This window comes from Rhinopithecus roxellana, chromosome 10 (genome assembly GCF_007565055.1).
Source record: "Rhinopithecus roxellana isolate Shanxi Qingling chromosome 10, ASM756505v1, whole genome shotgun sequence".
Lineage (NCBI taxonomy): Eukaryota > Metazoa > Chordata > Mammalia > Primates > Cercopithecidae > Rhinopithecus > Rhinopithecus roxellana.
Window position 1 is genome coordinate 61,042,706 of NC_044558.1, and position 27,140 is coordinate 61,069,845.

Sequence of the window (27,140 nt, forward strand, 5' to 3'; positions counted from 1 at the left end):
GATTTTATAATAAGTTCCAGTTTATCTTGAATTTTGACTCTGCTCTCTCTCTAAAGCATTGTGATGGGGATTCTGTTTTGGACCTTTGTTGCCTTTGACTCCTCCCTCTTTCCCTGCCCAGTGGTTCAAACTATTCCTGATAGGATGGTCAGCCTGTCCCATCCCAGAAGGACCACAGTCTCCCTACTCAAACCTTCTTCTTACTCATCCGCTAATTGGCCCCAAACCAAGCTCAGCTCTAGGCACTTAGTGAGAATACCTAAATATGTTTTCAAATAAGTGAACAACACTGAAGAGGAGATGGTTGAAACCCAGTTTATTAAACCAGAGGCATGCGTCACCCAAAGCCCTGCCTGCTGTTCCCCTATCCAATGCACACGTTTTGGCCTCATCCCTGCTTCCCTCTGGGGAGGTATGATCTCTGAGGAACTCCTAGGAACCAAGAGATTCCAAAGATCCTATAGCCTTACTCTCCAGCTCCAGGCCAATGCACAGGTGACCTGCTCACAGGTCCTGTTCTGGGATTGAAGACCAAGACACAGCTGGGGAAGGAAGGCCTGGAGAGGGGTTGGGGCTTAGGCCTGGAAGGAGTGTCTGGTGGAGGGAGGGGGCAGGCCCTCCACCTCACTTGTCTCTCATTAAGATAGGGAGGGACAACAGCAGAGCTTTCAACTCCTCCTCTAGGCCTCTCTTTCCTACCAAACCCAGCTCACCAGAAAATAAAAGTGGTGGGCTTGGGTATCAGGTGAGGAAAGGGGGCTGGGCACCCAGAAGGAGGAAAGGCCACTGACTGAGGACCTCAGCTTCTGCCTGTTAGCATCCCACTGCCCCAGCTTTAGGAGTCACCAATCCCCAGCTCCCTTCTGTCTCTGACACACTTGGCTTAGTGTCCAGGGCAGACCTCCATCCCCTGGGTGGGGGCTATCTCTACAGCAACCCCTTCCCTGGGGATGCTACTGTCAGCTGGGCAAAGAGCAATGGGATAGGAGGAGCAGGGGAAGAGAATGTTAAGGCTGCAGGGAGGGTCGAGGGTGCCCGGGTTGGGGGAGAGGGTGAGGCCAGAAAGAGGCAGAGCTTGTGATTCACAGCTTCCTTTGTCGCCACTGAGACAGTGCAAAGGTTACAATGCGCGTGTCGTCTCCTTGTGCTTCTCAGAGGGATGTGTGTACACAGTACAGACACCAGGGGAGAGAGTCCAACTCTTTATACAGGCGAAGGCATTCAGAGACCAGGGAGGGGGCAGAAACATAGAAGGTGGAACTTGGGGTGGGAGAATGGTTCTCAGAGACAAAAGGGGATGGGGTGGAGACAGACAGGGCTGTGGAAAGTATATACAGAGATATAGCAATATAGAGTCTGTATCATATAGAAATAGAAAGTGCAGATGAGGTTGTTGAGAGAAGCAAATGAAGTTGGAGAAGAGGATGTGGGAGAGTTCCATAAGAAAATTTATGGACGTGGCCCTCTACAAGGGCCTCCGGGAGAGGGACTAGTGAGGTTAGGCACCAGTGCCCTTCTCCCTGAGCTGGACGTTAACCAGCCAGGTCTTTTATGGGATGGTGAGGGAGGGCTGCCTCTTGGGATTTCTCTCCAGCAGCTGTGGGGTGGGGGTGAACTTACAGGTATCAGGATGTAGCCTACAGCACCGGGGCCGCATCTTGACCCCATTACCACTTCTTAAGGGGATCCCCGACCCCCACGAGATTCCACATGGTGTGAAAGAGTGGGGCTGAGGTTTTAGTTCCTGCCAGGAGACTTGGGTTTGGGAACAGTCACTGGGCTGAGAGGGTCTCTTAAGGCTGGGGAAGCCTCCCTCCCCCACACTAGCCCTCCCCCTTAAGGTACATTCTCTGGTTTGGGGCCAAATTCCAGACCCCATGGATCCCTTCCACCCCTCACTGGGAAGGGCCTTTGGTGACTGGTGGCAGCAGAATGTAGGTGGACACTCAGATGACAGACAGCTAGACAGACAAAATTCAGGCTGGGAGCTAGGGGAGGCAGCATGGAGAGAGGGGCAGCCTGAGGTCCCTTGCCCCGTTCTCCCTTTTCAGTTCTTTCTTAGATTAGTTTTGTTAAACGTAAAAAGAATGGGATAGAGGCAGGGAGAGGACTCTATGGTCAAGACTCCTTCCTTACCACAGACAAGAGGAAAGATCTGCCCCGGAGTGTGGGGAGTCCCCAGGGCAGATGTGAGGAGGCAGCTGGGGGCCCCCTCGCTCTCCTAGTCCTCCCCATCTAGGCCTTTGGTTCAGCGGCCTGCGGGGCTCAGCAGGTAAAGTCCTCGAACGTGCCTCGGGCCGGATGGTGAGGTAGGATGTTGGCAGCGTATGTCATCCCGGCAGGGTGGCCCCGGAGGCTCTCGCACGGGTTCTAGGGGAAGGGCACAGGACAGGGACGGGTTATCCCTCGGAAGGGCTTCCGGTAGTGCTGGGACATTCAGGAGACAAAGGAGAGAAGGTGGTGGCAGAGGCAGGTGGGCGGGGGTTGACAGGGGTTCCTGGGGCGGTGGAGGCAGGGGCGGGCTGGAGGGCGCCCTCGCTCGCTCCCTCACGTGTCTTTTGACGTCGTCCAGGCTGAGGGCCACGCCCTTGTCCGCACTGCTCCTTTTGGCCTCCTTCTGGCACTTTCCTCGTCGGCACAGCTTGTGCTTAATGACCTAGGACGGGGACGGGGCAGATGGGCGGGCTGGACCCCGCCCCCACGTGGCCCTGCGCCGGGCCCCGCCCCCGCTTACCTCGTAGGCGTAGTCAAAGAGCTCCAGCACCGTGAGGATGCTGGCGCCGATGAACAGCCCCATCTGGCCCCCGATGTCACCTGCAGGGGCAGCGGCCAGGGGGGTCAGTGGGGTCAGGACGCCGTGGGGGCAGCAGGGTTTACTGGGACTGGGGCGGGCAAGTTGTATTCTCAAAGGGATTGGCAGCCTTCGCACAGAAGGATCACAAAGCCAGATTCGGGTGGAATTTTTATTTTCTTCTCTATGCTTTTCTGCGTTTTTCTACCTTTCTAAAACGAGCAGGTGCTTTTCAAGAAAAATAATCGTTTACAAAATACCACAAAACTCTTAACTTCTGGGCCAATTTTAGGAGCGTATAAAATAGTCTCCACTTCCATGCCTATCCCTCCCTCATGACCACAGGCCTGTCTTTTCTCTTTTCCACTTTGCCCTAAAGGAAGGCTCAGTTCCCTTCCCTCACCACTTACCAAGACAACAGGGTTTGGGGAAGGGCCTCTGGGGTGGAGGACCCTCATGGGACAGAAGTGAGCACCCTGCTTTTGGATGATAGGGAGCCATGCCATGCCCATGGCATGGGAAGGGGACAGGTGCCATCAGCAGCTCACCCAGGAGCCCTGCAATCTCATAGGCCTTCTTCTGTTCAATGGTCTCATAGTTGAGGACTTCAAAGAAAATGTCCAGCACCAGGATGTTCTCCCTGCACAGGGGTTGGGGGAGGAGACCTAGGTTCAAGTCATATCTCTGTCTCTTACTAACCAGGTGACCTTAGCAAGGCAGCCTCTCTGAATCTCAGTTTCCGTATCCATAAAATGAGATGCTGATGGAGATACCTGCCTTTTAGGATTAAATGAGATCGCATATAGGGAAAAATGTTCTGTACCATATGCAGTATGTATTAAGTATAAGGTGACTACTGTTACAACAATGAGGATGAAGAGGGAAGAGAAAGGGGTGCTTTCCTGCTTATTCTGGCTTGATCTTCCCTGCATACCCACCCTAGATTCTTTGCTTGCCTTTTGGACCTTCCCCGTGTTATCTCAACTTCCCCCTGCCTGCCAGCCCCCGCCCCCATCAAACCCCACTCATCCATTCCACAGTCCCAACCCAAGGGCCTTGCTGTACCCAGTCAGAGCCCTTACCCTATGTATTGCTCAGATTTGTTGAACTTCTTGGCCAGGTACTTGGCTGAGGCTTTGCTGGGGATCTTGACCATGGACAGCTCCTTGCCATAGCGGGTCAGGTTGCAAGGCATTTCACACACGCAGTACTCCTGGTCCTTCTCCACCAGGAAGTCTGCACTCAGCCAGGTGAGAGGTCCCAGTTGAGTGGTGCCCTTCTGCCAGCACCTTCCCACATGCACATCCTAGCTCTGCCCAGAGAAACCCTGGGCCCCTTGCTTTTTCCATGACCTGCCTGGATGCCAACATCCTACCTCACCATCCAGCCTGAGGCATGTTTGAGGACTTTACCTGCTGAACCCTGCAGGCCACTGAACCAACGATGTAGATGGAGAGAACTAGAAGAGTGAGGAGAGCCCCAGCTGCCCCCTCACAGTGTGTCCACCTTGAGCTAATTCTCACCAAGCCTCACCATGGATATTTCTTACTCTTATATCTCACTTCCTCAGGACCCTCCAGGGTTAACCAGCTGAGGGGCTGATGAAAGAAGATGAAGGCCATTCCCAGGTGACCTCTGTTCATTTTTCATAGGATCCTCTGAAGATGCTATTCTCAACTTTATTGATTATTATTTTTTTTTTTTTTTTGAGGCGGAGTCTCGCTCTGTCGCCCAGGCTGGAGTGCAGTGGTGCGATCTCAGCTCACTGCAAGCTCCGCCTCCCAGGTTCACACCATTCTCCTGCCTCAGCCTCCTGAGTAGCTGGGACTACAGGCACCTGCCACCATGCTCGGCTAATTTTTTTGTATTTTTAGTAGAGACAGGGTTTCACCGTGTTAGCCAGGATGGTCTCGATCTCCTGACCTCAATGATCCACCCACCTCGGCCTCCCAAAGTGCTGGGATTACAGGCTTGAGCCACCGCGCCTGGCCGATTATTATTATTATTAATTTGAGACAGGGTCTTGCTCTGTCACCAAGGCCGGAGTGCAGTGGTACAATCTTGGCTCACTGCAACCTCGTCTCCCAAGTTCAAGCAATTCTCCCACCTCAGCCTCCGGAGTAGCTGGGACTAGAGGCACATGCCACCATGCCCACATAATTTTTGTTTTGTATTTTTCATAGAGTCAGGGTTTCACCATGTTACCCAGGCTGGTCTCGAACTCCTGGGCTCAAGCGATTTGCCCACCTCGGCCTCCCAAAGTGCTGGGATTACAGGTGTGAGCCACCATGCCTGACCATTCTCAGCTTTAGTATCAGACACAAGAGAGGGTGCAGCCCAGTCCAGGAGTTATGTGAGACTTCTGGGAGCTTGACCTGAAACTCCTGTGCACATGGCTGGCAGCACCTTTTCCCTCCCCCAGACTGCCCCAGGCCAGGGGCGCTCACCCAGAGCAGGATCTGCACACTCCTTGTACTGCTCTGGAGTACAGTATGGGGCATCCCCTACAGAGGAGAAAAGACAATGATGCAGGATGGGGATTCAAGGGGTCTGGTGATGGTGGTATTACCAAAGGCCTAGAAGGTGTAAGCTGTGAGAGGATGGGAGGGGAGGACTGGTGGGCCCCCACGCTGCCCCAGAAGTGACTCACTCCCAGTCTATACCTTCTAGACCCTTCCCACCCATCCCCGGAGGTGCAGGCAGGAACCAAGGTCAGAGAGACAAGAGCCAGATGGGTGTGGGATGGGTGTGGGATGGGGTGGGCTGGAACTGAGGTTGGGAGATTGATATGGATGGGGAGCTAGTGAGGGGCAGTAAAGGCCCAGGGACCCCAGGAGTATGCTTGAAGCCCTGGGCCTGACCTGGCATGTGCACCATGCGGCAGTTGCAGTTCTCCACCAGGTAGCGCGTCTCACAGTCGATGCGGCAGGCGGTGATGCTGTAGGAGTCGAAGAAATCCAAATCCGAGTCCATGGTAACAGCTTTGCAGGTGCCCCAGGGCGGCGGCAGGTAGATGAGCTGCTGGGAAAGCCGGGGAGCTGGGGGAGTGCAGGGACTTCTCCCCAAATCAGCTTGATGGACTCCTCTGACAAGATGCAGATCTCTGGAGTTCTGCCCCCCTCTCTCTCTGCAGCCTCTGAAGGTCTCAGAGTTTACAGAACATTCTTGTCCATTCGATCACTCATACTTCGGACTAGCCAGACTACCACCCAGGTCCTCGCTCACCTGTCCTTCCCATGATTGATTGCCCACCACTCCATCTGGACCCCTCAACACCCCACCCCAGGACCAGCCTCCCATGGCCCTCTCACCCGCTGCTCCTGGCAGGCCACAAAGGTCTGGAAGCCTGGGGCCACGCCAAAGCCCAGCTGGTCGATGAAAGGAGGTTCATCCTGACTATGGATCTGCACTTTGATGCCTGCTTCGAAGGACGTCTCGTCTAGGGGAATGAGGGGTGTGTGGGTTGGGAGGACTCCTGAATCCCTAACCCCCCTCAGACCTGGGGGCATCCTACCTCTCCTGGGAATAAGCATAGCATACACTGGGACTGGGGTGGGGGAAGTCTATAGGGTCCTAGCCCATCCCCCAGCCTCCTTCTGGGTTTACCAGCTCTGAGCTGCTCTGATGACCCCTGCATCCTACACACTTCTTTTCTTACCTGGCTTCTGCTCTGCATCTTGGTGTTTCAAATACTTTCTCCCAGAGTGTCACTGTTTCAGATGCTCTCCATTTCTCCCCCTCCCTTTCTCCCTTTCCCCCCATCTCTCTGCCCCAAGGCCCCCCGAGACCAGACAGGCAGGCAGCCTGAGAAGAGAGGGTGTTATTTATAGAGTGGTGGTGGTGCTGATGGAAAAGGATGGCTGGTTACCTTGGAGAGTAACTGAGCCAGGAAGGGGGAGCCAGAGAGATGTGAGTGTGGAAGTCAGGTAGAGTCAGCAATGGAGATGGTGAGATGCTGGGGGGAGAGGGGAAAGCCTGGGCCCTGCCCAGGTCTCACAGAGAAGCCCAGGAATCCCCTGGCAGAGGCTGGGGCCTACAGCCATGCAGAGGGGCCCCTGAAGCGGGTGACATACCAGTCTCCCCCCACACAGGCAGGTACTCGTCCTGCTGGATGTCCAGCATGATTTCCAGCCCATTGCCTGTCCCACCCTTCATGGTCTTCAGCCGTGGCCGCCCATCTCGGCCCGAGTTGAACGTGTAGCACTTTCCATAGCGTGTGAAGACCTGGCGGGGGCAGAGTGGAGAGCCTGAGTCCTGCCAGCACCCTCTACTCACCAAGGGCTGTTCCTAGTCATCCCAGCTGTTGGAATCTCAACACCCTTTGGGAACGGTTCCTCCTCTGCAGCCTGTTCTCCATTTGCTCCCCTCTCCCACCTGTTTCCCGCCCTTCCTTGCCCTCTGTGTGCCCTGGAAAACTGTTCCTGGTAGGGTGCATAGCCTGAGCTCCTTTGCCACCTGCATGGGCTTCTAGTCGGGTTTCACAGTTGGGAGGTATTGGTAATGGATCAGAAGGCAGGAGGAAAGATTGGGGTATGAATCCTTCTCCAGCCCTCGCCCGTCTGTAGCTCTAGTAGTGGCTTATGCCCTCCATGATTACAAATCTTGTCAGGGATCCCTACACAGCACTGTCTTCTTTTGTGCTGCTTCCACCTAGAAGTGATAACGATTTCCTAGTACTGCTCGCTGCCTCAGCCCCTCTCACTGGTTTTCTTAACCCTGCCCACAGATCTGTCAGCAGTCCCTTTGTTAAAGTCTTCAACTAAATCATCAGGTAGCTGTCTTTTTCCTGCCAGGAACCTGACATATGCATTTTCATCACCAGGATCCCAACACAGCCAGATCCCTGGCCCCTCCTTGGGACCCTTTCCTCAGGCCCAAGCTCCTGAGGCCTCTGAGACATATCTTCTCTTCTCCTAGATTTCACTCTGGGAATCTGAAATTCTGCTTTCCCCAAGACCCAAACTTAGTTTTTGTTTTTTGTTTTTTTTCTTTTATGAGATGGAGTCTTACTCTGTTGCCCAGGCTGGAGTGCAATGGCACAATCTCAGCTCACTGCAACCTCCACCTCAGCCTCCCGAGTAGCTGGGATTACAAGCGCACAACATCACATCCGGCTAATTTTTGTATTTTTAGTAGAGATGGGGTTTCACGATGTTAGCGAGGCTGGTCTCAAACTCCTGACCTCAGGTGATCCGCCTGCCTCAGCCTTCCAAAGTGTTGGGATTATAGGCGTGAGCCACTGTGCCCAGCCAAACTCAGTTTTTTGGTTTCCTGCAGCCCCTAGCCCTTTAGGTCTATCATTATTCTATTATCAGCAGAACCTGAAAGTAGACCCAGTTGCCATACGAAGGACCACGCTCAACCAAGCACCAGCACCTCTTCTCCCAGCACTTGGGACTGAGCCCCAAGGGCATGGTGCGTGTGTTAATGCTTTTGCAAAACTAGGAAGGCCTCAGGAGATATCTCAGCCCTGGGGGCTGTCTCCCCAGTCTTCTCCCCACTCCATGCCCCGGTGCAGCCCTGGTCACAGTGCTGATTAAAAAGCTGCAAAGAGAAAAGTAAACCAGTTATTCTTGGCCTTTTCCCCACAGCCTCCTTGAATGTCCCCAGGTTGGGGTGGCTGTGCTTTTACTACTGCTGGATGGTGACAAAGTCCACAAAACAGGTCATAAGGTGAGTCAACACAGCCCAGAGCAGGGGACAGACAAAAGAGTTTCAGGCCAGACAGGAGCAGCAATGGCAGTAGGTTACTAGGGAATAGGGTCTTTGTCCCCTTCCCCCTTCCTAGAACAGCCTCCTCCATTGCCCTCCAGAAAAGGAAACATACTGCTCTCCCCACTTTGTGGGTGAGGTCTAGGGATGAGGCAAAGAGAGAACTCCAGGGGCTCCTAATCCCCAGCCCCACGACCAGGTCTTGCGGCACCCAGCCACAGGCTCCAGGCTGGACATATGCTCATGCCTACACTCCATCCGGAGCTGTATGGGATTAGAGGTGTCCCAGGCCGGCTAGCAGCCCTGCCTTGCGCTGGCTCAGAGGACTGGGCTGCTGTACAATGGATTGCTGCTGCCACCTGGTGGGCCTGGGTGAGAAGTGTCTGCTCTACCCTCAGGCCCAGAGGAAGCCACGTTCCTATGGCTCCTGGCCTCCCTGAGGCCCAGTGGCCCAAACCCCCAGGCCCCTGTATGCCTGCAGTCATCCCATGATGCACCGGTATGATGACACCCCCTGCCCCTACACTAGGGAGGGGGTGGAGGACTGAGGGATGGGTGTGTGGGGCAGGGAAGGCCTGGTACCTGGGAGCTGGTGGAGCAGGAGAGTAGTCAGGCCAGACAGACCTGGAAGATGAACTTAGGAGAGACAGTGGGGTGCCAGGTAGCCCTCCAGCAGGGAAGACCCTAGACCCCTGGGTGGGGGGCCAAGCAGGAGGACAGTTCCCAGTGAGAGCTTCCCCTAGGAAGAGGGTCCCTGGCCACTTAAAGCTGGGGAAAGGGATATGACTTAAAGACATGTTATTTACCCTCAGACAGACACACACACACACACACACACACACACACACACACACACACACAGAGCTGGTGGGGGTGGGGCACCCGTAGGAGGGCACAGGAAGACCAAGCAAAGACGCATTGAAGTCCCTGCTGTGGGAGCTGCTGACAAGCAGCATGGTGAGGTGGGGGTGGTGGGGGATGTCCCACCCCTCTACTGTCTCCCTCTCATTCCCTTCTCTTGTACCATCAGAAACCAGGCAGCACCCACCCCAGCTTCAGTCCACGGGTGCTAGTCAAAATAGTGAGCAACTGGCCAGACATTGGCGTCCACCAACAGATCAAAGGTTGACCTCACAGATGGAGCAAGGTCCCGGGTCCTGCTGGACCATGAGGAGGTCTTGGGAAGGGCAGGTGAGGCTGGAGGACATGTAGGGAGGAAACACCAACTAAGACAGACGTGTTTCAAGATTCTAATGGGAAAAGCAGTGCTGGTATGGACCTGGGAATATCAGCCTAGCTCCAGGCCCTGGACTCCTGGGTAAGCTCTGGCCTGGGTCAGCCAGGTGAGGAGGGGACAGCACAGTCATCAGCCCCAGCCCCAGCCCCAACCCCAGGAGGTGACAGTCAGGGAGAGCCATGGCAGACACTCTTGGGGTACTGTGGCAGGCATGGGGCCCCACTCACCACTGAGAAGTTGTGAGGGCCACAGGGCCCCCCTTGGTAGGAGCAATAGAGCAGCATGTCCTCCAGCCGGTGGCAGGAGCGATTGTAGAAGCGGTGCAGGTTAAAGGGCTCCCCAGAGAAGGCCTCAGGGCCTGGTGGAGCGAGGGGCACCCCAGGGTCATCACTTTCATCCAGTCCCAGCATGGGGGCCAGATAAAGCAAGTCAGGGTAGCTGAGCTGGGACAGCCGCACGGCATTAGTGTTGCAGAGGGTGACCGCCGGGAAGGCCAGCTCCGTGGTGGCCACTTCGTTTAGCAGGGTCACGTGTGGGTAGCTAAGGTAATAAGCAACGCGGTCCCCTACCTGGCACAGGAAGGCACCCAGTGCCAGGACAAAGGCCACTGCCCACAGCACCTGCCTTGGTCCTGGACCCCCCTCCACAAAAATGTGGTTGGTGCCGTGGAGGGTGCAGCTGTTGGCAAAGGCCACCAAGTCTATGGGTGAATGCCTCTCGCTGGCCTCCTTCCTCACTGCCTCCTTTTCCTTCTCTTCTTCCTCCTCTTCTGATTCTGAGATGTCCTGCTGCTGCTGATGGTGGTGGGGACCCCAAATATCTCCCAAGGGCCCTGGGGCCTCCTCTCCAGAGGAGAATGACACAGAGCAGAAGATCCGGATCGGCATTTTCTCCAGGGGCTTCCTGGTGCCAGGGATTGGCAGGAGGAAGGGGGAAGGTGCCAGAGGGGAAGGCTATGTGACCCCAGGCAGAGTCCGGCAGAGCCAGCCACCCAGCTTGTCAGTCAGGTATCCACAGCCTGGCTGGCTGTCCTTCCTCACCAGGGCCTCTCTGGCAGTGTGGCTGGGGCGGGGCATGGGAGGAGGACCAGCCTGCCCTGCCAGGGAGGGCGGGTGTCTGGGCTGATGAATAATTGATGGCAGTGGGGAAGGGAGGCTGATGGAGAGCAGGGGGCTGGAGCCCCTTTCCTGTCACCAGCTCCAGCAGCACAGAGAGGATTTAGGACAGAGTGGAAACCCTGGAAAAGCCTAGGGCTGGGACTCCTGGAACCCACCCCTCCCGGTGAGGAGGGACCCGGCACCATCCTTTGCGCCCACTGCCATGATGATCGCAGTGACAACAGTCCCAACCCCCCAGGACGCACGTAACACATACTCATGCTCTCTGTCATCCTCCAGTCTGTTCCTCATCATGTCCCTCAGTGCCCGCATCCCAGTTCTGGGTCCTCTCTCTTATTCTCCCCTCATCCAGTTATTCCTCTGGGATACCTTAGCCCCTCTGTGCCCCACCACCAGGCACTCTCTCAGACCTCCAATTCCAATCCCCGACCCTGTTTCTCTTCCCCTCCCTCCCTGGCCCCAGCTCTACTTCAGGACAGCATTACCAGCCCTAGTCCCACCCTCTATGCTGAGCTGTATTTTGGTTCCTTTCCTCTCCCCTACCCCTCCTGTGGCTTGTGGGCCAGCCCAGGTTCCATTAGCAGCAGTCTCTCACTGACCACAGACTCATTTCTGACCAGTTCCCGGCACTAGGGGGAGGGACCCTATCTCCTGCAGTGGGAAAGCTTCCTGGCAGATCACCACTACCCCTTTCAGCTTGCCCCCTGCACCCCTCAACAGTTTAGGAGTTCGAGGAATTCTCTGGTGGGTGGAAGAAATTGAGATCAGTGCTGGGGGTGGGGCAGGGGGACCTGGGTCAGGTAGAGAGTATTGGGAACCAACTTGGGGTTCCTGCCAAACCCTCAGCCTTGCAGACTCCCGGCCTCAGTCTCTGAGGCTCCCCTGCCCCTAATTTACCATTCCCTGCCCCCAGGCCCCTGGTCCCTCTGTGTGCTCTGATTACTCAGGGCCACTGGTTGAGGAACTTGAGCCACCAGCCAAGTCTCCAGGGCCAAGAAGGTGACCTGAGGGGAGGAGGGGAAGGTTGGGGAGGGAGATATAGCAGATTAACTCTTTCTCTGCAGGGCCAGAGGAGGAGCAGTAGGGCTAGACTGGGGCTAGGTGGGTCTGCTTGGGCCTCCCCATTCCTTAAGCATCCCCTAGTCCCAGGCTGTGTTCCCCCTCCTCCTCCTCTCTTCTCCCTCCCTGCTCCCACCATCTTCCTTCTCCATTTGCAGAGACCCTAGAGTGTGTTGGGGATGGGAGGCAGAGTGCCAGGTTGTAGCAGAACTGAGTGATGTGGAACTTTTGGCCTCAGCTTTGCTGCCAGGGACAAAGAGGTCCCAGAATCGGAGTCTGGACCTCTCGCCCCCTCCATCCTTCTGCTACTGCCCTCAGATTGGGCTAAACAACAGCCACTGCTCTCCTCTTTTGCCTAAACAACAGCCTCTCAACTGGTCTCCCTGCCTCCCTGCAGTTTCTCCCCACCTTTAGTCCATGTTGTGTGACTCTGACCATTCTTCTGCTTAAAGACCTTCTCTAGTGGGCATGGTGGCATATGCCTGTAGTTCCAGCTGCTTGGGAGGCTAAGGCACAAGAATCGCTTGAACCCGGGAGGTAGAGATTGCAGTGAGCCAAGATCGTGCCACCGCACTCCAGCCTGGGCGACAGAGCAAGGCTCCGTCTCAAAAAAGTGAAGATCTTCTCTCACTTCCCACTGCCTCCTGTGAAAATTTAGGCATCTCTTGTGGCCCCACAAAGCTGAAAGCAAGGTACCCTCCACCTCAGGCCAGCATCCAGCCGCCACCACCCATCCCCAGACACACAAGGCTCATCCACAGTCCTGTGCCTTCCCTGGACTCCATCTGGAGAATTCCTACTAATTTTTCAAGACCCTACTCACATGTTACCTCCTCCAAGAAGCCTCCCCCAACTCCACAGAGTGCTGTTAGTGCCCACCCAGGGAATAGACTGAAGGGTCCAGTTCTGCTCAAGGCCCTACAGCTATGAGTAATGACCAAGAGTAAAAGAGCAGGACCAAGAGACCATGTGTGGGAACAGGAAGCAAGGAAGGCCAGGAACACCCTGGGCAACCAGAGATAAGTCATTGCAGAGATGAGGAGAGACCCCCCTCCCCCTTCAGCTGCTGTCCTCAGGCTTCTCCTGCATGAACCTGTGTGTCCTCTCCTGTGTGCATCTTTTTCCTGCCTGCCAGATCTTGAGCTCTCAGAGGGTAGGGGCCTCCTCCTTTGCATTCCCCAGGAAGTGCTTCAGAGAGGACTTCCAGACTTGAGTGGAGTGGGCTGAGGCTTGGGCTGAGGAAGCTGCAGCTGCCCATGCATTCCCACTAGAGGGCACTGTCCCTCTCCTTCAGATACTTTGGAAGGGGAAGTAGATTGATTTCCAGAAGGAAGCAGCAAAGGCAGTGAGAGCTTCCAGCTTGGGAGCCCCAGCAAAGAGAAGGGTGTGCATACACAGACAGCGCCAAAGGACAGTAAGTTGGGTACAACTGAATACCTCTTCCCTCACAGCAACCAAGACCACACTGCACACTTGCACATTACCACACAGACATACAGCCCTGGTGTGGGGCAACACACACACCCCAACACACACACACCCCAACACATACACCCCAACACACACACACCCCAACACACACACACACACCAACACACACACACACCCCCAACGGCACGTCCTCTCTCCTCCATCACCTGTATGCGTGTTCAAACAAATGCTTATTCTTCTAACATTCTTTCTCATCTTCATCTTGTTCAAGTAATTGGAGGATGAGGAAAATGTCAAAGGACATACACAGAGGGCCCCTGGAGAGGTGCCCAAGCAGAACTGAGCTGCACTCAGTTCTGAACCCTCTGTCCAAACATGCAGCCCTCCCCATCCAGACCTTCTCTTCAGCAGTGTGCACTGAGTGGTTTCTGACTTTTTCTGTATCTCTTTCTTCATTCCAGCCACCCCTTACGTCTGTGTAATGCTTCACGGTGTTTTTTGCTTTGTTTTGTTTTGTTTTTTTGACAGAGTTTTTCACTCTTTGTTGCCCAAGCTGGAATGCAACGGTGTGGTGATCTCGGCTCACCGCAACCTCTGCCTCCCAGATTCAAGCAATTCTCCTGCCTCAGCCTCCCGAGTAGCTGGGATTACAGGCATGCACCACCACACCCAGCTAATTTTGTATTTTTAGTAGAGACAAGGTTTCTCCATGTTGAGGCTGGTCTCAAACTCCTGACCTCAGGTGATCCACCCGCCTCAGCCTCCCAAAGTGCTGGGATTACAGGTGTAAGCCACCACGCTCGGCCCATGGTTTTCAATTGTTATCTCATGGGATCCTTATACAACCCAGTGAAATAAGCAGGTATGAGTAACTTCATTCCCATCTGACAAGTGAGAAAACTGAGCCACACCAGCCTATTCAAGTCTCAGGAAGAGCAAGAAGTAGGCTGGAGGCTGGAATGAGGTCATCTGTCTCCAGATCCCTTGCTTCTTCATTCTTTCATTTACTCATTGCCACAGTAGAGAACACATCATGGACCTGCCCTCATGGAGCTTACTATCGAAGAGGGGAGACAGACATCAATTCAAAAATGAAAAAAATAAATATCTATTTACAAACCATGGTAAGTGCTATGAAAAAAAATATGGCTCTATCAGAGTGAATGGCAGAGGGACTTGACCCAGACTGGGGAGTCAAGGAAGCTTTCTCTGAGGAAATGATGTTTGAATTACAGTCTAAAGAATAGAGAGGAGGCTGGGCGCAGTGGCTTATGCCTGTAATCCCAGCACTTTGGAAGGCCAAGGTGGGTGGATCACTTGAGGCCAGGAGTTCAAGACCAGCCTGGCCACCATGGCAAAACCCCATATCTACTAAAAATACAAAATTAGCCAGGCATGGTGACACATGACTGTAATCTCAGCTACTTAGGAGGCTGAAGCATGAGACTTGCTTGAACTAAGGACGTGGAAGTTGCAGTGAGCTAAGATTGCACCACTGCACTCCAGCCCAGGTGACAGAAGGAGATTCTGTCTCAAAAAAATAAATACAAATAAAATAAAATAAAATAAAAAATAAATAAATAAAGAGGAGTAATTAGGTAATGGGGTGTGTGTGTGTGTGTGTTTGTGTGTGTGTGTGCATGTGCACACGTGCCCCTGTGGAGGAGGGAGGATATTCCAGAGAGAGAACAGAGTGTGTGCAAGGGCCCTGAAGGAGAGGGATGAGAAGGGGCAAGCGTAGCTGGAGAGGTGGGTAAAGGCAGGGAGAACCCAGGTCACTCAGGGTCTTAAAGGCCACAGTGAGGATTCTGGCTCAGGGACGATTAAAGACTCCCCACAGAAGGAGTTCAAGTGATCAGAGCTTTGATTTGAAAAGACAGCTATGGCTGCAGAGTGAAGGATACAGAGGGACTGCTGGGAGGCCTGTTGAGGAGCCATTGCAGTGGCCCAGTGAGACATGCAGTGGTGGGACGGCCCGTAACAGGGGTAGAGTGGAGATGTTTATGAGGCAAAATTGGTAGATCCTGTCAAGGCAGGTGAGGGAGATGGAGTGTCAGGGATGATTTCTGGTTTGCATGATGGGGTGAACAGTGGGGTGGCTCACTAGATCAGACGCACAGGTAAAGAACTAGTTTGGGAGGTAAGATGATGACTTTGGTTGTGCACATGCTGGTTTTGAGGAGTCTTAGGGACATCCAAGGAGAGACGTTAAGTGGGAAATTGGCGACTAGAGCTGATGCTAAGAGGAGAGAGCTGGGCTGAGACATAAATTTGGCAGTTGTCAGTGTGTAGATGGTAATTGAAGTCATGAGTGAAGATGAGACTGCCCAAGAATAGAATATAAAGTTAAAAAAAAAATAGAAAAAAGGTCTGATTTGGCAGTATCCACTAAAGCTAAACAGAATCATACCCTATGACTTAACCATAGCTCCATAGCTAGTCATATGCCCAGGAGAAATAAGTGTATATGTCAACTAAAAAACATGAACAAGAATGTTCATAGTAGCTTTATAGATAAGAGCCAAAAACTAGTAACAACCCAAATGTCTAGCATCAGTAGAATGGATCAATTGTGGCATATTCATATAATGAGATACTATACAGCATCAAAAAAGAACCAACCACTGCCACACACAACAACATGGCTAAATCTCACAGATATAATCACAAGCAAAACAAAACAAAACAAACAGACACAAAAGAGTATACACCGAGGCCGGGCGCGGTGGCTCAAGCCTGTAATCCCAGCACTTTGGGAGGCCGAGATGGGCGGATCACGAGGTCAGGAGATCGAGACCATCCTGGCCAACACGGTGAAACCCTGTCTCTACTAAATATACAAAAAATTAGCCGGGCAATGTGGCGGGCGTCTGTAGTCCCAGCTACTCAGGAGGCTGAGGCAGGAGAATGGCGTAAACCCAGGAGGCGGAGCTTGCAGTGAGCCGAGATCGCGCCACTGCATTCCAGTCTGGGCGACAGAGCAAAGACTCCGTCTCAATAAAAAAAAAAAAAAAAAAAAAAAAAAGAGTATACACCGTATGGAGGATACATATACTCCAGGAAGTTCAAGAACAAGTGAAATTAGTCTATACTGATAGAATAGTGGTTAACTCTTGTGGGGTAGCATTGACTAGGAAACAGCCTGAAGGAACTTTCTGGGGTACTGGAAATGTTTTATACCATTGTAAATACATACCAGTGTAATATGCAAAATACTACACTGTAAGACATACCAGTGTAAAAATTCTTCAAGCTACAATACAGTGCATTGTACTCTCATGATTTAAAAGAAGATTAAAGCTTGGGACTGAGCCTTGAGTAGTGATGACACTAAATGGCCAAGTAGAAGAAAATGAACTGGCAAAGAGACAGAGGAGTGGGTAGACAGAGAAGGAAAACAAAGAGAGTATGATTGTCAGGAAAGGGAGTAGTTCAAAAAGAGGTGGTGGGGGCCAGGCACAGTGGCTCACACCTGTAATCCCAGCACTTTGGGAGGCCTAGTCAGGCGGATCACCTGAGGTCAGGAGTTTGAGACCAGCCTGACCAACATGGAGAAACCCTGTCTCTACTAAAAACACACACACACACACACACACACAGAAAAGCCACGCATGGTGGCACGCGCCTGTAATCCCAGCTACTCAGGCAGCTGAGGCAGGAGAATTGCTTGAACCCAGGAGGCAGAGGTTGCAGTGAGCCGAGATGGCGCCACTGCACTCCAGCCTGAGCAACAAGAGCAAAACTCCGTCTCAAAAAAAAAAAAAGAGGTGGTAGGCAACTATTTTGAATGCTATTGAGAGATCAAGAATAAAAAAATATATATTTGCTGGATTTGGCAACATGAAGGTGACCACTGGCTTTAGCTAGAACCATTTAGGAGGAATGGCAATGACGGGGGAAGAAAGCAGCCTGGATCAGAAAGTGAGTTAGAGATGAGGAAATGGAAACAGTGAAATAAACACATCACTTTTAGGAACTTTGTAAAGGGAAGCAGAGACACTATAGGAGCTGGCAGGTGCTGTGGAGTTGAGAGACACATATGTTTTAGTTTTTATCTTAGCACAAAGACCAATACATAGCAAGTGCTCAGTATATGTTAGCTGTCGTTACAGCTATGTATTTTAAGACAGGAGCATCTTCAGCATGTTTCATTGTCAATGGGGTTCCACTTGAGAAGGAGCGACCAACTGTAGAGCAGGGAGAGACAGAATTAGCAGGAGAAAGATCTTAAAAAGGCAGAAGGGAATAAGATGAAAATTCTAGGTTGAGACTTTATCCTAGATAAGATGAATGTTCCCTTCTAGGGCTTGGTACCCAGAAGAAGGACAAGATCCTGTCTGAGGCTTCTATTTTCTCAGTGAAGTAAGTGGGAGGCAAGGTCATCTGCTGAGGGTGAGAGGAGCTAGGAAGGGTGACTGAGAAGAGTGGAGAAGTTTGCAGTAGTCATCAGGCAGAGCAAGTTGACCAGGAAAACACAGTGGGCTCGCCAGGCAGCACTGCACGCCCATTTAAGGATGTTGAGCATGTACGCAATGCGATACTAAGCTGCCCTGGTGTGTGAGTTCCTCAGGGAGGTCCTGGCTGCCCCAGTGTGACCCTGGGGAAAGGCAGTGGTGGGTTCACCTAAGATAGGCGCTTCGCCTGATGGTGCAATGAAAGGACAGAAGCATCAAAAAACTAGGCCTACTCAACTTGGGAACGGGATTCCTAGAGTCTCTTCCCTGCACCCTTTCTTGCCCTTCCTGCCTCCCCACACTTCTTCTCAACAGAGCACCCTCCTCTAAACACGTTCCTGCTCCTACAGTCATACACAAAGAACCTGGACTCAGAAGATCTGAAGTCAGGATCCCACTCTGTCATTTCTCAGTTCTGTGACCTCAGGCAAGTCACACAACTCCTCTGAGCCTCATTTTTCTCATCTTTCCAATGAAGATGTTAACAGTTTCCTACCTACAAGAATTATGAAGATCACATGAGCTAAAGTAGAGGGAATCTGTAAATTGCAAAGCACAACTGAAAAGGACGATTAATTTTGTGGGTATGTGCTCTGCATGCAACCAGAGGTTTGCCTGCACAAAAGCTTTCTCCCACAGCCACACACACCAAGCTGCATGGGCCCCCATATACCTCCACATGCTTCCGCTTCACACTGTACATCCACACTCTACCCCAGACACACACAGAGGTGCACATGTGTGCTTGCATGCTTAGGGTGCACATGTGATGAGGGTGTTGTGAGGAAGTCTGAGATGGCTGCTGTCCAGGGCCAAGGCCACTGCAGCAGTCTCACCCCCAGGGATGTTCTCAGCCTGGCATGCTGGTGTGACACCAGCTAGAGACACACAGCACTAAGCTGCACAGCCGAACCTCCTGGGCCCACAGGACTGTCAGTCACACAGAGGGCATGCAGAAGGGTGGGAAAGCATTTTCTATCCAAGAACTCATGGGATCTCAGAAAGATCACAACTGGCCTTGTCTCTCCCTGGAGAGTGGCCTTGGAGAGCCTGGGGTGGCAGAGTGTCTGCCCTTACAATTCCTTAAGGGAACTTCCCTTTAAGGTGAACACACAGCAGCTTCATGCTCATTTTTAAATATTCTGTGAGGAAGATGTCCAATTCCTGTATCCAGGTAGGCTGGCGCTGCACATCCATTACACATGGGGCAGTGTGCACTTGGCCAGAGAGTCCCAGAGGAAGGGCTGCCCCTCAATAAAGAATACTCTTACAACCTCCTTAAAGGAGATTGGGCTTAGAAGCTAAGAAGTGGGGCCAGGTGGAACTTTGCCCAAAATAGAGACCAGGAGCCCTAATGCCCAGTCCCATCCTCCACCCAGCTAGGCACCCCTTCTCATTCTTGCTGTCTCCTTCCAGCTTTGCCTCCCAGAATGTGCACCCAAGGGTCCTGACTGGGACATCATAGGTCAGAAGGTAGAGGCTTCTAGATTGGCCACCTCAAACATACAAGTGAGGGAAAGCTTGGGGGTGGGGGTGGGCAGGGGCTGGCCAAGGCTCTGAAGAATGGCCCTTGCCGGAGAGAATTGGCCAGTTGATTTAGTTAGCTGGGGAGACACCAACACATTCTATGAACCTGGTGTTCTCCGAGAGGCTGAGTTTGGCTGCGGAGATTGGGAGGACTCCCCCTGGATGTTGAGAGTCTGCTCATCCCCAGCATGTTCCCCCTTGTTCTGAAGCCCACCCCACCTGGCCTCCTTTAGTACCACCCCATGGCTCTCAGCCCTGAACCTCCCATGCTGCACTTCACTGCCCCAGTGCAGGACCTGGCACATGGAAGTGGCACTGTCTGCTATGGGAATGAATCCAGTGGAGCTTAACACTCTCCTAATCCCAGCTTCTCATTCTGAATATTCTGTCTCCCTCACCATCTCCTGAGATTTCAAATTACTTTCCACAAAACTGAAGCACACTCAGAAGCAACCTCCACCCACAGCAGAACATTCCAAGTTTCTCTGTGGGCCTCCCCCTCTGTCTCCAGGACACACTGGGCATGCAGTGGCCACACCTAGGAGTTCTCCACTGGCTGGGCAGTGACAAAGGCCCAAGACCAGCCCTCCACTTCCAGGCTTGGCCCCCAGAGGCACTTAGTTACTGAATTCCCTATTACTTTAGCCAGCAGCCCAGAGATCAATTAGCTTAGAGTAGCTCTCAGCTGATAGACAGTCTGAGAGAGGGGTAGAGTCAGAAATGGCTGGGGTCTGGGGAGAAGGGGAAGAGGTGAGAGAGAAAACTGGGCTACCTGAAGGATGTTTGTGTGTATCTGTGTCTGAGACAGAGGGAAAAGGAGCCATCTGAGACCCCAACCCAGGGCCCACCCACTGGATTCCTGCAACTGCAATGGGCTCTGCTCTCGTCTCCTCTCTCCACCCACCTGCGTTCAGTTTAGGCACTTCCTGGGAGGGAGGAACAGATGAGAAGGATAAGGTAGGAGGCAGTAGCCATGAACACCTAGGGCAGGAACCCTTCCCCCAAAGTTCATGAACCCCATGAACCCCTCCTCCAAAGTTACTGTCTCCAGGTCAGCCTCTTCTATCCTTCTGCAATCTGTGAATGTTCCCCCTTCCCACCCGTGAAGACCACCAGGCCTCTGGGTGGGGCTGCCCAAGACCCAACCTTCCCCTCTCTGCACGGCAGTCTGGGCAGCCTCTCCCCTCAGCAGCCCCTCCACTCCCTGCCTAGCTGGAGGGTGCAGACCCCAGCAGTAAGGTCAGGCCCTTCCAAGGGACTTCTGGTCTGAGCTTCTATGGGGCAGCATGGGGTGTGGGGATGAGGGGTGAACCCTGGAGATGAAGAAGCTCCGTGCTAGTCCTGGCTCTTGCCGGGCGCTGCCATCCCTGGCTCTCCTGCTTTTAGATGACCTCTCTCTCCCCATTTTGGGTCCCAGGATCAGCCACCCACAGCCACCTGTCATTGCAGGATCTTACTTCCCTAGGTGCTCCAGGGGATGCCCGGGCCCCTTCGGAACCTTGCAGTGGGTTGTGGGGGAGGCTTCTGTGCTCATTCCCTCCACCTCTTCCCTGGGAGATTCTGGTCTCCAATCCAGGGTCCTGAGAAGTACTCTTGTGGACCCCTCCCAGGGATTCTTGTCCCCCAGTTTCACCCTCCTGAGAGAGATTATGAGCCACACCACATGCCCACCCCAGCATTTCCACTCTCTGCCCTCCTCTTCCTTCTCTTTCAGGCCCCAGAAATGAATTCCTGCTTCTCTCTCCCCTAGGCAAAGGGTCTAGGTTTCAGCGGAGGAGGGGGTGGCATAGGGCAGACTGGGCGACCATCTGCCAGCCCCCTCCCCTTGCTGCTGCTCAGCATTCCGGCCACATCAGCTGCTCCCACTGCCAGGGACAGATAAGGTGCAGCTGGAGGCTGGCACCAGCTGCGACTGTGCTCACTCCCCTGGCCCCCACCCAGACACCAGCAGACAGCTGCACCCCAGCCCCCCTCCATGGAACCCCTGCCCTGCCTTGGCCTGACTGGCCTCAAGGTGGGGCAGGAGAGAGGAGCCGCAGACCCCGTTGCCTTGGCAACAAAGCACCCTACCAGGAAGAAAAGGAGGTGGCCGGGAAGAGGGGGCCTTGTAGTTGGGTCACTATGGTTGCTCAGGAGGCAGCTATTGAGACCTTCCCAGCCAGGTTGCTGTGGGGATACTCCCTGCCCTGCCCTTCTGTCTCTTCAATCCTGAAAGATTTCCAAACCAGTCCCTCCCAGATTCAGCTCAGGCTCCCCATATTCACCTCCACCCTCCCAAGCTGACTCAGCCACACCTGGGGGATGGACCCTGGCCAAATGCTCTGTGACCACCAGCTACTCCCTGGGGTTGAGCTGGATCCAGGAGCACATCTGGAGAAATGCCTGTTACTGCAGATCCTCATCAGGGGAGCTGGGGTCTTTGAGTGACCAGAGCAGCCTCCCTGAATTGTCTTCTTATGCCCCCCCCAACCAGCTTTTAGAAACAGGGCTCTTATTGTTGAGATGAGGGTTGCCCTTAGAAATCTACAAAAGAGTCCACACATGCTCCCACACACTATATTTTGCAAACGTGTTGAGCAAGGTCTTGGACAGTGGGGGGTGGTATCCCCACAGCAATCCTGTTGGATGGGCCCCAGCAGCTTCTTCCTGAGCCACTGAAAGAGCAACCAAAGCCCTAACCACAAAGCCTCTCTTTCCTCACTACCTCCTTTCCTCAGTGAAGAACCTCTGCTCTGAAGGTTGCAGAAGATGCCAAGATGGTTTCCCTTAGACCCTGACCCTATAGACAGGTGTTTTCTGTCAGTGCTACATCTGCCCAGGGCTAGAGACACACTCCCAACACACCTCTGAGCCTAGCAAAGAATGTCAAGGATGTTAATCACGAGACTGAGGAGAGAAGGGAGAGGGTGGAGCATCAGGCAAGGAGTGTGGGAGCCCTTAGGACTGGGGAGCTGGAGGAGAGAGCCTGCCAGGCCCTTCTCCAGTGGGGAGGTGTCAGACATGGACTCCAGCCAGACGCCCATCTGTGTGGGAACATCCCTATGGGTAGAGCTCTTGACATGGAGAGGGGCTGGCAATGAAATCAACTAAAGAGAGCAGAGGGAGGGGTGAGAGGTTCGGGTCCAGCAAAATTCAGGGTCAGGTCTTTGACACGGGCTGCAAAACAGCAAAAACCTGGTCTTCCTTGACAACCCAGAAGCAAGAAGGGGCACAGCTGGGGCTGCAGGGTGCTAGCCTGTGTGTCTCTCCCCCGGGGTAAGAGGAACAACTCAGACTGCTCCAGAACTTTGTGAGCCAATCACATCTCCATCTGACTACTTAGAATGGTCCCCTCAGATAGCATGGACCAATCGCATCTCAACATCTCCATCATCGACCAAACGTTGTCTTAGCATCACCACTTGGGATCTTTATGGACATGATGGACAGATGGAGCCTCAACTGAACACTTTCTATGGACTAACTGTGCCCAAATTTATATCTTAGCACCTCCTCAGATTGAGCCAAGCACTTCCCTCCCTCATCCAACACTACAAACCACTCAAACAAATACATTTTCTCCATCTTTCTCAGGGGTCCCTCCTGCTTGTATGTTGGGTGTGTTGGAGAGAGGGGGCTCTGACTTTTGCTTCTACCTTCACTTACAGTCCTATTACTCTTGGGAGCATCACTTGTGAGACTGGGAACCCTCTGGTCTCGAGCTCTGGGGAATCCAAGACTCTCCTGCTATGAAGAAGTAAGATAGGGAAGGAAGTGGTTCTTGCATCTTGGCTAAGCTCCCCATCAGCTTGGCTCAGTAAAGAGTGCAGTCAGGTAAACTTTGTCCAGCAGGATTGACAAAGGCCCATGAAACTGGTCTGCAGAGCAAGGCTTAAAGAGATTGGGAAGTCTTGCATAGCAAGAAACACTAAACGTGACCATGGTGCCATCCTTTCTGCACAAATACAGTTCATGTTCCCATACTGCAGGAGGAAGCAAGCAAACAGGGAGAAGATGGGCAGAAAAAGGGAGAGGATCTGAGAGCTGAGCAGGCATGGAGAGAAAAGGGTCCTGGAAAAGAATATGAAGTGGACACAATAACTCCAGGGTCCATAATATTAATTAAAAGAGTAAAGGACATTTTCAGCTTAAGGAGACAAGAGTTCTAATCCTGAACCTGTCACCTGTCACTAACTGTGTGAGCTTGGGTAAATCATTCTGCCTTTCTGTGTCTCGTTTCGTGGATTTGTAAAATAGAGGTAACGTGATTATGTATCAAGGCGATTGAGGGGAGCCTAGAAAGCCTGTGAAAGGGTTATGAACATTGTCCATTCATTTGGTGTTATTGTTCCTACATGGCTCCGGAGCCTCTGGTCTCTTTGCCATCCGGGTCCAGGTCTTAACCCTCAGGAATCTGTGTGACTTGCCCAGGGTCGCCCAGCACATCAGATGCCAAAATCAGTTTCCCTACGCCCTCCCTGAGGTGCTGGCCTGAGGCAGCCACATCTGTGGGGTATCTCCATTTTGAGATGCAAAGAAAGCCTCCAGGGCAGCCATGACTGGGTGTCCTGATGGCCTTCCTTTCCTCAGACCCTGGCTCTGTGGCTCTTGCTGGCAAGCAGGGAACCTAACCAGTGTATGTGTCTATGTATGGGGTGCAGATGGCACAGAGGGAGTTACTGTCAGGCTATTTAAGAGAAGGTTTCCCTTACTTGTCCTTCACGGTGCTTCTCAAACTTTAGTGTACACTCCAGTCACCTGAGGATCTTATTAGATGCAGATTCTGGTTCAGTAGGTCTGGGAAGTGGGGTGGCAAAGTCCTGCATTCCTTTCAAGCTTCCAAATGATGGTCCTGGACCTCACTACAAGTAACAAGGCTGTAGCTTACCCACCTCTCTGCTCAGCTCTGACACCTGTGGCCTAGAAGGTAAGCTTGGTGGGTTTGTGGCTGTGTCAGGCCATGTGCGTTTGTGCATATATGTGTGTGCTGTGCACTGTACGCTCTCTTTCCTGCCATCATGGCTGCAAGGCTGAGGCTCAGGCCCTCATGCAGTGAGTGTAAATGTGTCCCTATGCTGAACAAACTCCCCTTCTACCAGAAGCAAACCCCAGGACACACAACTTCCTCTCCCAGCGTAGCACCTGGAGAGGCCCAGCCTGCTCCTTGTCTCCTCCTCCTCCTCTGTGGGCCAGGCTGACTCACACCCCACACCAGGGGACTCACCACCTTGAAGTCTTCAGCACTGCAGACCTCTCCCCGGAAGTGGCAGGAGAGCAGCATGTCTCGAATGTCGTGCCCAGCTCGGTCATAGAACTCACGCATGTTGAAGGGTTTGGGTTTGAAGCTGCGGAAGTTGGCTTTGTCCTGCAATATCTCCAGCTGCTTTTCGTCTGCCATCTGTGTGTCTGGTATCTCATACCTGGGGCCCAGGGGTGAGTGGCACACGGGTCAGTACAGCCATCAGTGTCCCACACCCAACTAGGGTGATGGGGGCAGCCTCCAGCCCTGGGGATCAGGCCCAGGTGTAGGCAAGGAAGGAGAGCTGGGCATGCAGAGGATCTACCACATGGGTCTGAAATGACAGAAGGATCTGTAGTGGCTGCCCAGGGGCAGGGCATCCCAGTATATGGGTGAGAGGAAGCATGGATAAGGTGGGCAGAGAGACAAGGCAGTGGCTGTGGCTTTTATACTATAGTCTCTACCCTTTAAAGATGGTCTGTGCCCATCCCCCAGCTGACGAGAAGGTCAAGACAGAGTGGCCAGAATAAGGGTAAAGCTCACTCCAGAGAGGGTGACAATGTCTCATATCTCAGGCTGGGTAGGGGTCAAGCTGTTCTGGACTATGCTGGGATCAGAGGCTGGGTGTCCTTAATTGGGTGCTCAGCAGCATCCTAACTCCTCTGCTGTGAGTGGCAGGTTTCGGGGTAGGGGTGGGTTAAAGGGCAGGCTTGGCTGGGCTCTGTGGTGGGTTAGGGAGGCAGACACCCTGACTGGAACTCACACAACTCCAGGAGCAGGGCTGAGGGAGGGTGGGAGCCACCCACCTGTTGTTGAGCAGGGCCAGAAGCTCCCCAGCATGATACAGGTCATTCTTGGAGACTTGGCTAAAGCGGAACTCGTTGAGGTTGCACAGCGTGACAGCAGGGAAAGTAAGCTGAGAGGCAGCCACCTCGTCGAGCTTGGTGACATGGTGGTAGTGGAAGTAGTACTGCACACGCTCCGTGCACACACACAGCAGCACAGCCAGCGAGCCCAGGAAGCACAGGGCCCACAATGCCCGCTTCAGAGACAGCCGCTCGTAGGAGAAGATGTGGGCCAGGCCGTGCAGCGTGGAGCTGCTGGCGAAGGCCTGGATGCTGACCGGCTGGACGCCACCCACCTCCTCCTCCTCGGCCTTCAGTTCCATCCTTGTTGAGGGGATTCTGGGGGAGGGGAGAGGGACAGTCTGTCATTGTCCTGGGATGGAAGTACACATGGGGCCCCTCCACATGTGCCCATCCAGAATCCTCATCTCCAGAGGTCACCACTCCTCAGGCAGAAGACTGCCCTGCTTTGTAAGCCCAGAGGTGGCTGACCAAGGGACACATCCAGGGTTCCTCCAAATACAGAGGAACAGGAGGTCAGGTCAGGCCAAGAGAATGCTCTCCCAGAGAAGCTTCCCAGGCCCGGGGAGACCCCAGATACAGTCATCCAAGATTGAGGGGGAAGTCCTGATGCACCCATAGGCAGGCGCAGGAGTTCCCTCCAGATGTGGGGTCACTCTGGGACAAGAATGTCCACCCCATCCTGGAGATGAAAACTGGCCCAGATGGGCTGACCCCGGGGTAAGGAGCTCCTCTCCTGGTCACAGGACAGGGCTGTGGTCCTAAGAGCTAAACTAGGGCCAAAAAACCCCCAGGGAGGCAGCTACCTCTGGGGAGGGGCTCAGCCTGAGTCCTCACCTGCGGGTGTCTCCAGTTCTCAAATAAGAGCAGGCTGTGTGTGTGTATGTTGGGAGTGGGGGGTGGCGGGCTGCCCAAGGTGGATGTATGGAGGGGGGGCGCGGTTCCCTATGACAGCGAGCTGTCCCCGCCCCGGACGCACCCCCCCCAGTCCAGCTTCTCGTCGCAGTCAGATCCTCTGCTCGGCCCCCGCCCCCCTCCCCAGCCACCTAGCCGCCCCAGCAGCAAGGGAAATCCAGAGGGAGGAGAGTCCCGGCTTCGGGGTGCCGAGGAGCCCCGCGGCCAAAGGCAGGGGGATCGGAAACCCACCTGAGGGGGCTTCGGGAAGCCGGCAGCCGGCGGCGGGTCCTGGGGCGCTGGACCGGTCGCGGGCTCAGCGCCGAGTCGCGGAGGAGCTCATGGCCCGGGGCCGGAGCCCGGGGCCGCCGCGGCACGCCGCGCAGAGCCCTGCAGGGAGCGGCCCGCCCGGCCCAGCTCGGCTCCGATCTGTCCGCCCGCCCGCGCGCGCTAGCTCGCTGTCTCGCTCGCCTCGGCTCGGTCCGCCCGGGCTCGGCGCGGTGCGCGGTGCTCTCAGCCCTGGGATCTGCAGGGATCCATCGTCCGGCCGGGAGGCGGCGGGAGGGGAGGGGGAGGGGAGGGGGAGGGAAGAGGGTGCGCGTGCGCGCCTACGAGTGTCTGCGAGGCTGTCTCTGGGCTGGTGTGCACGCGGGGCCCCGGACCGGGGAGCGGGACCAAGGACTCCCAGCGCAGCCTCGCCCCTCCTCGCGGCAGCTTTCGGCGGAGCTGCCTCTCTCCAGTCCCGGAGCCGTTTCCCTGCCTGCGAGGCCCTATGGCTTGTGTGTGTGACTCTGTGTGTGGTGTGTGTGTGCGCGCGCGCGTGTGTGTGCGCG

The 27,140-nt window shown here is 54.0% G+C and overlaps 1 protein-coding gene and 1 pseudogene across 4 annotated transcripts; both read right to left on the minus strand.

Annotated features, from left to right (window-relative positions):
• Positions 1-290: 290 nt before the first annotated feature.
• On the minus strand, positions 291-26,778 carry ASIC1 (acid sensing ion channel subunit 1). Of its 3 annotated transcripts, none has more exons than XM_010385364.2 (12): positions 26,560-26,778; positions 25,354-25,731; positions 24,533-24,728; positions 6,865-7,015; positions 6,103-6,230; positions 5,653-5,809; positions 5,239-5,295; positions 3,874-4,027; positions 3,340-3,431; positions 2,735-2,814; positions 2,552-2,656; positions 300-2,370 (listed from the first exon to the last, which is right to left on the minus strand). In XM_010385364.2, the coding sequence occupies exons 2-12, from the start codon at positions 25,713-25,715 to the stop codon at positions 2,266-2,268; spliced, it is 1,587 nt and encodes a 528-aa protein (XP_010383666.1). In that variant the 5' UTR covers positions 25,716-25,731; positions 26,560-26,778; the 3' UTR covers positions 300-2,265. The 3 variants fall into 3 exon arrangements, with proteins under 3 accessions (XP_010383664.1, XP_010383666.1, XP_010383663.1); XM_010385361.2 differs by having other exon boundaries at positions 3,202-3,431; XM_010385362.2 differs by lacking the exons at positions 24,533-24,728; positions 25,354-25,731; positions 26,560-26,778 and adding an exon at positions 9,968-10,627 and having other exon boundaries at positions 291-2,370.
• On the minus strand, positions 300-2,235 carry LOC115900042 (annotated as a pseudogene). Its single transcript, XR_004059729.1, has 2 exons — positions 2,160-2,235; positions 300-2,043 (listed from the first exon to the last, which is right to left on the minus strand). The product of XR_004059729.1 is annotated as an uncharacterized LOC115900042 (transcript).
• Positions 26,779-27,140: the final 362 nt, after the last annotated feature.